At 36.5% G+C, this 15,646-nt stretch overlaps 1 protein-coding gene across 1 annotated transcript; it reads right to left on the bottom strand.

Moving 5' to 3' along the window:
* Positions 1 to 2,680: 2,680 nt before the first annotated feature.
* On the bottom strand, positions 2,681 to 3,373 carry LOC141898900 (galactoside 2-alpha-L-fucosyltransferase Sec1-like). The gene has a single exon (XM_074785044.1). It carries the CDS (start codon positions 3,344 to 3,346, stop codon positions 2,681 to 2,683), a length of 666 nt encoding a protein of 221 aa, XP_074641145.1. The 5' UTR covers positions 3,347 to 3,373.
* Positions 3,374 to 15,646: the final 12,273 nt, after the last annotated feature.

Raw genomic sequence — 15,646 nt, 5'->3', positions numbered from 1 at the left:
TCGACTGGTCTAAGTAAAAAAAAAAAATGTCAACTTGTGACCGACTTCGATTCACTTTTGCTCTAAGCTGGTCTGCAACTTCATTGCCTCCATGGTTGAAGAAAGAGCTCTTCTGATGTCTGCTTCATCCCTGCTTCAAGGGCCCGGTTTGGCTGTCACTCGATATCCTAGACTTGAGTCTGGGTTGAAGTAGACATCGTCATTTAAATAACTTATTCATGTTATTCTGTATGAATAACCCATGTGTCTTGTATTTTGTATTTTCTTATTCTAAAATTTGTAACTTTATTGAATTAGGGAATTTCATCCCGGAATTTCAATGTAATAAGGATCAATAAAGTATTATGCCATCAGTGGACGCGGAGCCTTCATTTCCCTTTCGTTTTTTTCCCTGGGTGCTTGGAACAGCGGCCTAAAGGCTTTGCTTGGCCCACACTGAAAGCTACTGTTCTCTCTCTCTTTTTATAATTGTGCTTTGTTTAAAAAAATTGTAAATTTTATTGTTTGTTTTCTCTCAACCTGTGTACATAGCCTGTCATGCTTTCTGTGAAATAAATTTGAACTTGAACTTGAACTTGAACAGCTATGTTATTATAGATTGCTAATCTCATGAAACCTGCATACCCCTAATATCGAACATATTTTCTAAAACATTTGAATATTGAAATTATTTGTTTACACGTTTTTATATAGACCGCTTGTAGCCGCCGATGAAATTCACGCCGGCCCTACTCAGATCGTAGATAGCTTCGTCATTCCACTAGCATCCCCATGTCAGGGTCTGACTTTTATATCAGACTTCCAAATCGTGTATACATCCGCCATTTAACCGAATAATCCGATTTACTTATCATTTCTATTTATGCCTGCCGCTCCTGATATAATCATACATCCTTTACTATTACAATACCTCTTATCATGATATTCAATGCAATATAACATTTCGACGTTCAAATAGAGGTCATTATATAATCACAGGGAGCGATTCTACATCTTTATCAATAATATTTTGCCAAATAGCTTGTATGTGTACACATAAATCTGTGACGTTTTGCACATCGATTTACGGTTGTCGTTTGTAAAATGACGCTGAATGGTTAACATTGTTTAGGTTTCATAATGGTAACGTTTTATTAGGCGTCAAAAAAACTACGTTGGAATATAGTACAGTAACTTTACGTAGGAAAATATGGAGAATAAGGTGAAAGTAATTGAAAGACCTACTACTGAGATAATTTTGTTAAAATATACCCCGCCTATCACAAGTCATGATATCCGACAAAAACCTTTATTTAACTATTGCTACTATTGTAAAATGAGTCCAATTGATTCTACATTCGGTTCAAAATTGGAAATATCTTATCATTTTATATGGGATTCTTATGCTAGACCCGTGAATGAATTTAACTTAATTGACAAAGAAAACATACGAGTATTAATAAAGCGAATTACTTAGATACACCATGGACGTATAAACTAGATTATTCGTCCATGGATACACCAGACTGTGATATACCCGTTAGAGAGGAGCAAAGATAAAACGATTAATGGGCATAAACATACTTGAAATGTGTATCTCCAATAATTTATGCATTACATATATACTAAATGGCCGTTGCCCTGGTGACCATTTCAGAGAAATCGCCTGTTACCAGTGGGATGGAAGATCGAGTATCATTGATTTCGATCTAATCAATGGTGATACCTATTCTCATATCAAGTACTTTCATGTCCATCAACATAGTAAGCTTACAGCATCAACATAGTAAGCTTACAGATCACTGCTGCTACAGGAATGGGCATGCAGTACGAAACAGCCGGAGAAACCCTCTCTGAGGGTAGCCCATCCACCAAAAACTGAGGGTAGCCCATCCACCAAAAATGCACAGATTAAGTGCAACAGTCAGTTTGCTAAAACTCAAAGAGCCACAAAGAAATACACACTTATTAAACCCATACCCGGGCAACACTCTTCTTCTGGATATTTTACGCTTCGAAATGTACTCCACGCATAGCCTCCAATAATAAGACGCGATCAAAAATACAAGTAATGGATAGTTTACAGAAAATTGAATTCATCGGTAATTTCACAGAAAAAAGGTCAATTTTTTTCTTTCTCAAAGAAGTCAGGTTACGCACATCGTTTTTTTACGGCGGATACTGACGGGCGCAAGTTTTGTTATTTTTCAACACTAGGATGCTTTGGCCTCCAACCACGAGGAACCATCCGCATGAATTGTTATGCCATATATACTTCAATCCTAGGAATGGGCTTAAAATTGTTTCTACAAAAATTTTCAATGAAGCGAGACTTGGACAAAATTAGACACAAAAGCGAAGACAACATAATATTCGGATAAAGAATAAACCTAAAATTCAGACATCACGGACATCTAGAGTTATAACCTTCATATACATGTGTGTATATTCTTTAATTCAAAACTCTTATATAGAAAATACCTTATTTCTGAAATATTTGAGAGTTTGTAAAATCTGCATCATAACATGCACAATCGAGCAGCTACATGAAAATGGACCTTTTCTGCAGTATTATGCAAGATCTGTTTGAGATGCACAAGGTGCGAAGAGAATCTCATTTTGATATGTTTTATTGCCTTTCAATTAATTCTTCTTAATACTGGTGAAATATTCATTGCAAAATACATCTACCTTAGAAATCCTACATGGGAATCCAAGTTGCTGGGAAATAATCTGTGTGATTAACCTCGTCAAACAGTTCAGTATTTGGTCGTGGCCAATTTTTATAATAGATCGTTTCTCCACGAGCAAGCCAAGCACTCCACCAGCCAAAACTTCCGGTCGTTATTATACTATGATTACAACTTGACAAAATAGCCAAGTCTACGGAAGGATTTTTGGTTGGCGAAAAGAAAACGTCTCTAACGTTGAGATTCTGTTCACACCAATCGGTATCATCGCTGCATACAATGAACAGAGCGTTTTCAAATTTCGTCGTCATTCTATTCATTGCAGATAACAAATACGGAGCTTCCGCGGCCACGTAACCCTTGTAACGATAGAATATATTATTCACGATATCGCCTCTTCTGACGTGGACACCAATAAAAGTTACACTAGAATTCATAGGTCTCTTATGTTTCGCATTGTAGATCCGTTTTACAGAACGCAGATAACTGTGCGCTTTATTTTGTATATCCATTCGAAACGTAAACTGTTTTCGTATATCACTTTCAATGTGTGAAAAGTATTTCCACGACTGATAATATCCCGTTAATTGGTACGAGTAACCGCGTTCAAAATGTTCCGCCCGTTCATCGTAAACCGATGCGTGTTTTTCAAAGTGATTTAGGTGCATTCCTATCATGCTATCCTTCCCAATGTTACACTTAATGTTGAAAATTCTACGGAGAGGATGATCACCCGAAATAAAAGGTATTAAACTGTAATTACGCCCTATCCCGAGCAATGATGCATATTGAAACATATGGTTCCCAGTACGCCCGTCAAACTTCACTGTTATTCCATTTGGTCGTTTTCGTGAATAGGCAGGATTAATTGAACCTAACAAAAGAGCTCGGAACTCATTTGGCTCTAGGAATCCATAGTATATCACTGAAATAACCATGTAGGCAGTCACCATCCCGCACAGCAAGAGAACACATGCGACCTTGAGCTTTATTTGTGGAAAGTAAACGCACCGTTGATTGCCCCATGCCGTGCTTATCTTCAATTCTGTAAAATACAATATATATTCAACCAATTTTTTGAAATGACATTCGTTTGTTCCCAAGGATCCTGGACGTCACCCGACGACTTTTGTGTATCATTTATCATCAGGGCCTATGCTGATATATTAATTGGCTTCACATCCTTCAAATTAAAAGAAAAAAAATCTGCATTGTTACTTACGCATTTGCCACGAATTTGTCGACATCATTAAATGCAAGGTCGTTAAACAATCCGAGATCAAATTTTATCCTCGTAAAAGCTTGGCCCTCGTTTCATATATTAGACGGCTATATTTACACGATATAGACAATTCCACCTATACTGCATTTGTCAATATAGACATGATATACAACTGAATATAGAATCACCACTATGTCGCTTGACCCTGCCCAGCATGGTCAATTGTCAGTTATGGTTATATGCAAGTCTGTTAGGCAATGCAAGGCTATTATATTCGATATAAAGGATTAACTCGGAGTTCGACATTATAGAATGTACTTTCAATTAACCAGTGGATAGTTCACGGCATTAGAATGGGCACAAGACTCGTTCAGCCGATGTAATCAATTACCCCACAGGTAGCCCAATCATGAGGTGCGTTCCCAGTTTGTGCGTGCGTGTGTGTGGACAGACACTCATGAAGCTGATTGACAAAGTTTTCAAATATCATGTAATTTCTATATTGCCTAGAATTAATGCACAGGCCGTTTTAATTTTGATAATATCCTAGAATTTACTATAAATAACTTACGAGAATATTAGAGCACTACATAGGTTAACTATTTATTAGACTCACAAGCTTTCATTACTAATGTATAGAGTTGAAACAAGGTAGAAAATAAATTCAAGATTCTAGAGAACGAAGTATCCGCATTAAAGAATGGCATTGAAACTCTAATTGATAATAAAATCGATGCCGTGAAAGAAAAAATTGAAACAGAATTAACACTTAAAATCAGCGCGTTCGAGGATAGAATAAAATGCCTTGAGAAAGTAACATATCCCGACTTAGGGAGAATAGTAGCATTTGAGGAAAAAGTGGTATCCTTGGAGGAACGATTAGTCGATCAGGAATCGCGCTCGCGGCGTTTGAATTTAGTATTTCTCGGGGTTCCAGAAACTAGCACTAGCTAGCTGTGACAACGAAATCCACGAACTGCTAGTTAAAAACTACGAAATGGAGAATGACATCGTTAAATGTATGGTCTTCCAGAGGGCGCATCGAAATCCAAGAATTCCAAGAATGAATTTACCGTGTTGCCTAGATCTATTACAGTCCGATTCAGAGATTATGGAGATAGAGAAGCGGTTTACCAAGCGAGGAAATGAGGAAAAGACAGAAATATCAGAATCGTTGAAGACTACCCGAAAGAAATTCGCGAAAAAAAGGCGCATATTATTCAAAAAACTGAATGATATTAAAGAACGGGAACCGAATGCGAAAACTTTTGTAGCCTACGACAAACCGATATATAACTCGGACTCATATAAAATCGTTCAAAACCAAATTGTGAAAATCTCTGGCGCCGGTCGTCATGAGACCAACCGACCTCGCACGAAATCAAATTCAAAATGGGTTGCATCAACTCGAATGAATAAACAACCGGACGTAACAGCAACCCAGTCGGACCGGCAACTACCGAAGAGCGTTACTGTAACTGCCGCTGAGAAATCAAATACCGAAACTGCGCTTAGTGATACGGGAGTCAGTCCCGGCCGGAAGAACCAAATCCGTGGATGAACTACTCTCCCTCGATAATCAGCCCGCATTATCAACATTAGAAAACCCGTTGAAACCGAACCATGCAAACCGAATCGAGCAACCAAACGACGAAACTATAATAAAGCGATATGAAATATTCACAGAAGCAACTCACAAAAAAGTAAGCGATGCGATCAAGGATGCGAATTCGGTTCTCAATGAAGATCTGATGGACGTATAGGATGACGCTGAGCCAGATAATTGTGTAAATAGCTTTATAATTGCATGCCTGAATATATGTGGTTTACTATCTAAGATTAACGTAATTGTATTAACTGAAACTAAAGTAAATTGTATGGATGAATTATGGATCAATAACTTTTTTAAAACTTTAGGTTACCAAGTTGTAATTATTAATAACCGTTCAAATATGAGAGCTAGAAAATCTGGGGGGATTCTTACCGCTTTCAAAAATGAGTGGGCCCAATTCATTTTACCAATAGATAAAACAAGTGATATAGTTCAATGGATTAAAATATCAAAGAGCCTGTTCGGCTTGGACAAAGACGTGCTATTAGGTGGCGCTTATATCCCCCCTGAATCGAGTAGTTTTAGTAGTCCCGAGTTGTTCGATGATTTACATTCTGAGATCAATCGGCTAATATTGGACCACGAATGCTATATCTGTATGTGCGGTGATTTTAATTCCCACACGAAAGAATTGCCAGACTATCTATTATACGACGAGAACTTTACCTAACTTTTCGAAGACAGTGAGTTTTTCTTATGAATCAAACGAAATTATAATCGAAAGATTTACTAAAGCGCTACAATATGGACAAAACTGTGAATAATTGGGGGTATAAACTCATAGATCTTTGCAAGTCATACGGCTTATTCATTGGAAATGGCAGGGTAGGCTGCGATAAAAGTTTTAGGAACTTTTACTTGAGTGAATGGGGAGAACAATCACGTTACTGATTACTTTTTTGTATCACCTGAAATCCTAACAAAATGTATAAATTTTAAGTTTCTGAATTCAATCATATGCTATCGGATGTGCATTGCTCATTGAAATGCGAAATTAGAAGAGTTGATCTAGAACAACAACCCCTCTATATGGAGCCTGAGTTGCAGAAGAGAAACTCTTCCCTGTTTTAACAATCATTTTAACGAGGTTCTTGAGTCTGGGAATATTCCTGAACCTTGGTCGCTTGGTTTAATAACGCCGATCTATAAGAATAAGGGTAACACAGACGATCCAAATAATTTTAAAGGAATTACCTTCCTAAGCTAAGTTGTATGGGGAAGCTTTTTACTTCTATATTGAATAACAGACACAATTTTTTAGATAACAATAATTAACCGAGCAGGTTTCCGGAAAAACATTGTATAAATGACAACATACGTATTTACTTTAAAAGCTGTTATCGATTACTTTCTTAGCCATAAAAAGAAGCTGTATTGTGCCTTCATTGATTACGCAAAGGCCTTCGATACAATATGGAGAAGAGCACTATGGCATAATTTAATTTTAACGGGTGTAACCGGTAATGTACTCTAAGTGATAAAGAATATATACTCTCATATCAAGCAAGTCAGTAGTAAAGGCCAATGGACTAACTTCAGAGTTCTTTGACAGCAACAGTGGACTACGTCAAGGTGAAAATTTATCTCCAGTGCTCTTTTCCATATATATCAATGATTTCGAAGATTTTTTGTATCTAAATGGTTGCCAAAGTATCAATTTAGTAGTAGATAGCAATGGCAATAAGTGGTTGAAGTTATTAGTCCTATTGTACGCTGATGACACTATTTTACTGGCTGACAGTGCCGATAACCTGCAGCATTTGCTTAACTCTGCCTGGGATGATGACCATCTTGGATTTATGCAAATTAGGAATGTAGCACGTGTGTACTGTTCACATCTTTGAGCAAATGGATTTTACTTACATTGGTGCAGAATCAGACATTTGTATCACAATTTGCAGGTTATGTTGACTTAGCAAGTCTGCTAGATTGGCGAAACGTTTCGAATAGCGGTGTCTTAACAATCGCTACATTATTCTGCAGAGGTGCCCATAAAAATGAGGACCTACCGGAACTCGAATGGATCATACCGGAACCATCAACAAAAATTGAGGACACACTGTAAGGGGGGCAGTTGAGGGAGAAATTTGCAATTGATAAGGGAAATTCCTGGCCAAATCACCGGCGCTGGTAGCTGAATTCAAACTACATCGGACATCTTGTCCCTTTTATGCGTAGGTAGAACGGCCCCTCTCAAACTTCTGACAAGCATATAATTCTCCTAAATTATTGAGATGGACGCCATCATTTGCAAAAATTTTGCGTACGGGTTCTAGAGCCTTTTGATCTTCCAGAAAAGCAGGCGTTGGTGGTCTGCCCACAATTCTTCCATTTAAGACGGTTTGTGACCTGGCATATGGAAACAGAAGCTTTACTGAAGGGTCGTCAATGTCATTACCCCCGTTTGCAAAACAACTATCTGAGAATCAATCGTTTTCACTCTCTCGATCCCCCGCGATGAATGAATCCTCCAGGGTTCCATAGACAGGGCTTAGACCGGTCTAACACCAACTTAGTTCTATAACCAATCGAACAACTTACGACCAGTCTTAATATTTAGGACCACTTTTGGACTTAAGTCTCGACTATGGAACTGAGTTATTATCAATTATTGTTGGTTACTTCGCTACCCCTTTTGGTAACCAGCATTGATTAACGATCAATACATGTTAGTAATAGGGAATATGGGGGTTCAGATCAAAGGTCGAAGGGTCGAGCTCATTAAAGATAAAAAGAAATTCTTGCACGCTCGAAAAAATTTTTTATTTTTTACTCACTCGCCCCTTCAACCTTTAACCTGAACCCCCACATTCCCTATTACTTCTAATATTTCCATATATTAAAAGTGTGAGTAAAGTGTTAGCGTAATAATCTAGATAAATAAGATCAAATATAGATTTCGAATAATAAAAAATTAATTTTAAACATAAAAAGTGCGAGTAAAGTGTGAGTAAAGTGCAAACATAAAAAGTGTGAGAAAAAGTAACGAGTAATTAACGAGTTGTTAGAATTAAAATCTCTTTCAAACATAAAAAGTGTGAGTAAAGTGTGATTAAAAAAATAATTATATTTTAAACATTGAATATTTATATTTGAATGAGTTTTAATGAAAGTTTTGTTATAAAAATGAAGACAGAAGAAGAAGAACCCAAACTCAAAATCGAAATCAATGAAACCAATAAATTATTTTCATTATTTTTACATTAAAATTATATTTCAGCAACAAATTTAGTGTATGCAAGACAATATAAAATCGATAATATTACTATAATTAATCAAATATCAAATGAAAAATATTTAATTACTGAACTAATTGATACTTTTGATAATTGAATCAAAAATCCTAAAGTATTCAATACAGTTTTAAATTATAAAGGGAATTTAGATGAAAACATAATAAATATTCTTCAAACTCCTTTTAATGAAAGAGATAGTGATTTAATACTTTCTAAAGATTACAATGATTTGATTAGCTTAAGAATTGAAAAAAGACAATTATATTATTTAAATTTTGATAATAAACAAATTATCTATAATGAAAATTCATCAAATATTGGAATTCAGTGTGAATCAGTTAATAATAATTCATCAAATATTGGAATTCAATGTAATTTAGATGATGAATTTAGAAAATTCAATCCTAATGAAAAAGTGTATTGTTATTGCGGGGGTAAATATTTAAAATGACATAAATCAAAGCATTATCAGACAATTAAACACATCAAATATGAAAAGAATAATAATTCTATATTGAAATAAGATTAAGCTGTATGAGTAATTCAAAATAAGATATTTTTTTTCTTTAAATAAATGGAAGGTTTCATTCCAACCGGATGTAGTGATTTGAAACATTATCTTGTAGCTGATGGTTTAATTTTGGCCGCGCTTTTCTTTTACTATGAAAATATTAGTTAAGATCTAATGAATGAAAATATGTAATTGAGTAAGAAATTAAAGAAATTAAATGGGAGTAATTATAGAAATATCATAAAAAAATTAAAATTGAATCAGATTAGTGAATTAATCGAATAATTAAATGAGTGAAAATATATTAAATTTATTACATCTTATTTACAGAAATCAAGAGCAACTGAAATTAATAATTATGGTTTCAGGTTTATTTTCATTCTCAGTTTACTCATTAAAACAGTTATTAGAATTCTATGATAACTGTGAAATTAGATACGCCGAATTAAAAGATAACATACATTATATTTCAGATAGATTGAATAATATTAAAGGCTGTGAAATGTGCAATAATAAGAAATATAAGAATTTAAAAACTCATAGATACGTTCATGAACTAAATGATAGATTATATAATTCAAAGTAAGCAATAGACTGTTAAATGAGCTGAAAATATAAAATATATTGGCTGGAATATATAAAAATGAATAAATTATATGTTTTCACTTAAATTTCTATACTTAGATTAATAATTAAATTTTTACAAAACTATTTATATATCTACGTACGAGAGGTACGAGTAAAAATTCTTGCCAAGAAAGTAAGAATTCTTGGATTCTTACTCGTACGTCTAGTACATAGTAAATATAATTATATAATGTAAATATATATTATGTAAATATATTTATATAATTAAATGATTTATCGCCCGCGACAATTCATTATTTTTGTTTTGTCGCCCCGACAATTCTTTTTTTGGTTTTGTCGCCCGCAACAATTCAATATTTTGGTTTAGTCGCCCGTGACAATTCAATATTGTTGGTTTTGTCGCCCGCGACAATTAACCATTTTGGTTTTGTCGCCCGCGACAATTCACCATTTTGGTTTTGTTGCCCGCGACAATTCATTATTTTGGTTTTATCGCCCGCGACAATTCATTAATTTTGATTTATCGCCCGCGACAATTCATTAATTTTGATTTATCGCCCGCGACAATTCATTATTTTGGTTTAATCGCCCGCGACAATTCAATATTTTGGTTTTATCGCCCGCGATAATTCATTATTTTGGTTTTATCGCACGCAACAATTCATTATTTTGGTTTTATCGCCCGCGACAATTCAATATTTTGGTTTTATCGCCCGCGACAATTCATTATTTTGGTTTTGTCGCCCGAGACCATTCATTATTTTGGTTTTATCGCCCGCGTCAATTCATTATTTTGGTTTTGTCGCCCGGGACAATTCATTATTTTGATTTTGTCGCCATCGACGATTCAATATCTTGTTTTTGTCGCCCGAGACGATTCATTATTTTGGTTTTATCGCCCGCGACGATTCATTAGTTTGGTTTTGTCGCCTGAGACAATTCATTATTTTGGTTTAATCGCCCGCGACAATTCATTATTACGGTTTATCGCCCGCGACAATTCATTATTTTGGTTTTGTCACCCGCGACAATTCACCATTTTGGTTTTTTCGCCCGCGACAATTCACCTTTTTGGTTTTGTCGCCCGTGACAATTAACCATTTTGGTTTTGTCGCCCGCGACAATTCACAATTTTGGTTTTGTCGCCCGCGACAATTCATTATTTTTGTTTTGTCGCCCCGACAATTCTTTTTTTGGTTTTGTCGCCCGCAACAATTCAATATTTTGGTTTAGTCGCCCGCGACAATTCAATATTTTGGTTTTGTCGCCCGCGATAATTCATTATTTTTTTTTTATCGCCCGCGACAATTCAATATTTTGGTTTTATCGCCCGCGATAATTCATTATTTTGGTTTTATCGCCCGCGACAATTCATCATTTTGGTTTTGTCGCCTGAGACAATTCATTATTTTGGTTTAATCGCCCGCGACAATTCAATATTTTGGTTTTATCGCACGCAACAATTCATTATTTTGGTTTTATCGCCCGCGACAATTCAATGTTTTGGTTTTATCGCCCACGACAATTCATTTTTTTGGTTTTATATTTTGTTTTTATCGCCCGCGCCAATTTTTTTTTTGGTTTTGTCGCCCGCGAGAAAACAATAATTTTGGTTTTATCGCCCGCGACGATTCGTTATTTTGATTTTGTCGCTCACGACGATTCAATATTTTGTTTTTGTCGCCCGAGACAATTCATTATTTTGGTTTTATTGCCCGCGACAATTCAATATTTTTGTTTTATCGCCCGCGACAATTCATTAGTTTTGTTTTATCGCCCGCGACAATTCGTTAGTTTGGTTTTGTCGCCCGCGACAATTCATTAGTTTGGTTTTGTCGCCCGCAACAATTATTTTTCAGTCCACTTGGGACTTTAGTCCCAGTGGGCTATTGCGTTCACTTTTCGTCCGTCTGTCCGTCCATAGACAGAATCCAGTTATTTTGGGAAGTTTTGAAGACGCTTCAAGGTAATGTCTTGATATTTGGTTTATACATGTATCTACCCTAGACACATCGCCAGCCCAAAAACTGACTCTGTCAGATTCAAGATGGCCGACTGGCAGCCATTGTTGTTTGCCAAAATCAGCACTTTTTAAACATTTTCGAAGTTTTCGTGGGAAATTTTGAAGACGCTTTGATCAATTACCTTGATCTTTCGTTTATATTTGAATCTACCAAAGGCCCATCAGCATAAGAAAAATTGGGTCGATCTGACTCAAGATGGCCGTCCTATGACCTTTTTAGTTCCCAAAAATGTCAATTTTGGCCAGAATTCTAGGTCACGTAGCTGCCTACTGGTTTGCCATTTCTCGTTGCAATTGCTGATGGGTATTCTTTAGAGAGGGATGTTTTATACCTGGGACAGGTATCTTTGATCAGCCGATTATGACGCAATTGGCGGCCATCTTAGTGTCATCAGTACTCATTCGTAGGTGGGAAAAAGTTTTTCCACATTAAATTGATACCTAAGCATATTGTGTTACTATATTCAATTGGAAAGTTGTAGCCCATAACGTGTTCTATGATTTTGGTGAGTTTCAAGGTCATTGGTTTTTGTATGTGGCCACCAGGGGGCGTTGAATAATACAATAACTTAGTATTGCTATATTTGTACCAAGGCATATTTTGTTACCATGATCGATTGCAAAGTTGTAGTTCATGACATCGTCTATGATTGTGGTGAGTTTTTAAGGACATTAGTTATTCCATATAGTCACCAGGGGGCGTTGAATAGTAGAATGGCTTAGTATTTCCTTATTAGATTGGTACCTAGGCATATTTTGTTACTATGATCAATTGCAAAGTTGTATTTCATGACATGTACTACGATTGTGGTGAGTTTTAAGGTCATTGGGTTTTGCATATGGTCACCAGGGGGCGTTGAATAGTAGAATAACTTAGTATTTCCATATTAAATTGGTAACGAGGCATATTTTGTTATCACAATCGATTACAAAATCATAGCCGCTCACATGTTCTATGATTGCGGTGGGTTTCAAGGTCATTGGTTTTTGTATATGGTCACTAGAGGGCGTTATGTATTGAAATTGTTAGATTGTTGAGCATTTGAAACCACTTCCCAAGTGAGCATGGTGTCCCTGGACACCTAGTTTGGTTTTGTTGCCCGCGACAATTCATTATTTTGGTTTTGTCGCACGCAACAATTCAATATTTAGTTTTTGTCGTCCGCGACAATTCATTATTTTGGTTTTATCGCCCGCGACGATTCAATATTTTGGTTTTATCGCCCCCGACAATTCATTATTTTGGTTTTATCGCCCGCGACAATTCATTATTTTTGTTTTGTCGCCCGTGACAATTCAATATTTTGGTTTTGTCACCCGCGACAATTCATAATTTTGGTTTTGTCACCCGTGGTTTTGTCGGAACATTAAGTTATTTGGTCGAACAGTGTGTTAAGGTCGTTTTGGAAATTTACTCGGTCTGGTATATTTTGGATTACTGTGTATGTCATTTGTCGGGACATTAAACAGAAGACGACTTAGGATACTACCTTGCGTGACTCCACTAGTTAGACCGTCTCATTCCAAGATGAGGCGTTCCGTTGATTTCGGTTACAAGTTTCCGTTCAGAGATAACTGCTGTGTCATTTGGGCGACCTATCATTGGTACTGTTTCCTAATAGCCTGTTCAGTAATGGCTGATGTTGAGCCTTATCAAATGCTTTGTTGAGATCCACCGTTGGACAGGATTCTAAGACTGTGCAGAAAACCCGTTATCCCTGCTTTGCAGCTATATTTATTATTATTTTCTTCCACACTATTTTTACCAAAAGAACATAGGCTTTGTTACCTTACCGCTGTTTCATATACAATCCATATAATATCGTTCAGCTCACTGAGATCTACAAATAGCCCGCGTGTTTTTTCACGAATCATCGTTACAAAAGCGCTGTCGGGCTGGAAACATCGAAAATTTAGCCCCAATCAATGGGGCGACATGTTTTTCGAGTCGTCATCCCGAAATCAACCCGCAGGCCGACTGTCACTTCGATTATCAATTCAAGTATAAATGAACTGATTTATTGCCGCAGACTTCACATTCAGTCGCGGTCTTCAAACTGATTTTAACAATAGCCCATTTTCCTCATCAAATCATATTACCGATACACTGGAAATTTACTACTTTAGATTTTAAAAGCACTGTCGAGCCGTAAACATCGACGAATCGACGTGTGTTACTACATCGACGTTCCGGGGATGAGCTGCGAGTTTCTCCTCATCATGAGAATCAAATCGAGTACAAATTAATTTATTACTACCAGTGATTTGGCTGCGGGTTTCAAGGAGTTAGTATAACAATACCTATTTTTCTTTACCGAATTAACCGTGTATTTACAAAGATAAATCTTTAGTGTACCGGGGAATCGTAGGCCTAAACTAAACAGGCCGAAGAGATATGGCGGAGAAAAGCTGTTATGTCGACGAGGTATCAAAATAAAAGAATATATTACTTTATTCGGCCGCGGGCTTCAACCATTTATCAATACTCTATATTTCCTACAGTACATACCGATCATTGTCAAATGCACAAGGTATTTACTAAATACAAGTATATAACACACTCCTATCCGTATGCTGGACTCACACTTGACATTCGGAGTAAGCGCTCGCTGTGGGGGAAAGGAGATCGTTCGCTGTGTCGCTTGAAGTGTTTATCGAGTTTTACGCGACCTTAAGGCTTTAGTATGGTGGCTGATAAGATAAAAAAAACACGAATATGCAAATGAGGGCGACATGACGACAAAACGACAAAACTAAAATAACGCGAGAAAACAATGATTTTGATTTTGTCGCCCGCGACAATTCATTATTTTGGTTTTGTCACACGCGACAATTCAATATTTTGGTTTTATCGCCCGCGACAATTCATTATTTTGGTTTTATCGCTTGCGACAATTCATTATTTTGGTTTTGTCGCCCGCGAAAATTCAATATTTTGGTTTTATCGCCCGCAACAATTCATTATTTTAGTTTTGTCACCCGCGACAATTCATTATTTTGGTTTTATCGCCCGCGACAATTCATTATTTTGGTTTTATCGCCCGCGACAATTCATTATTTTGGTTTTGTCGCCCGCAACAATTCATTAGTTTGGTTTTGTCGCCCGCGACAATTCAATATTTTGGTTTTGTCACCCGCGACAATTCAATATTTTGGTTTTATCACCCGCGACAATTCATTACTTTGGTTTTATCTCCAGCGACAATTCATTATTTTGGTTTTGTCGCCCGCGACAATTCTTCTTTTTGGTTTTGTCGCCCGCGACAATTCTTCTTTTTGGTTTTGTCGCCCCCGACAATTCATTATTTTGGTTTTATATTTTGGTTTTGTCGCCCGCGACAATTCAATATTTTAATTTTGTCGTCCGCAACAATTCATTATTTTGGTTTAATCGCCCGCGACAATTCAATATTTTGGTTTAATCGCCCGCGATAATTCATTATTTTGGTTTTATCGCCCAAGACAATTCATCATTTTGGTTTTATCGCCCGCGACAATTCATTATTTTGGTTTTATCGCCCGCGACAATTCATTATTTTGGTTTTGTCGCCCGCGACAATTCACCCTTTTGGTTTTGTCGCCCGCGACAATTCTTTATTTTGGTTTTGTCGCCCGCGACAATTCACCATTTTGGTTTTGTCGCCCGCGTCAATTCACCATTTTGGTTTCGTCACCCGCGACAATTCATTATTTTGGTTTTGTCACCCGCGACAATTCACCATTTTGGTTTTTTCGCCCGCGACAATTCACCTTTTTGGTTTTGTCGCCCGTGACAATTAACCATT

The sequence above is a fragment of the Tubulanus polymorphus genome, chromosome 2, assembly GCF_964204645.1.
Source record: "Tubulanus polymorphus chromosome 2, tnTubPoly1.2, whole genome shotgun sequence".
NCBI lineage: Eukaryota > Metazoa > Nemertea > Palaeonemertea > Tubulaniformes > Tubulanidae > Tubulanus > Tubulanus polymorphus.
Note: the sequence above shows the minus strand (reverse complement) of the source record. Positions and strands in the feature narration are given on the sequence as shown.

Coding starts and splice junctions, on each gene's coding strand:
- LOC141898900 (XM_074785044.1), bottom strand. CDS start 3,346: ATGATAGGAATGCACCTAAATCACTTTGAAAAACACGCATCGGTTTAC.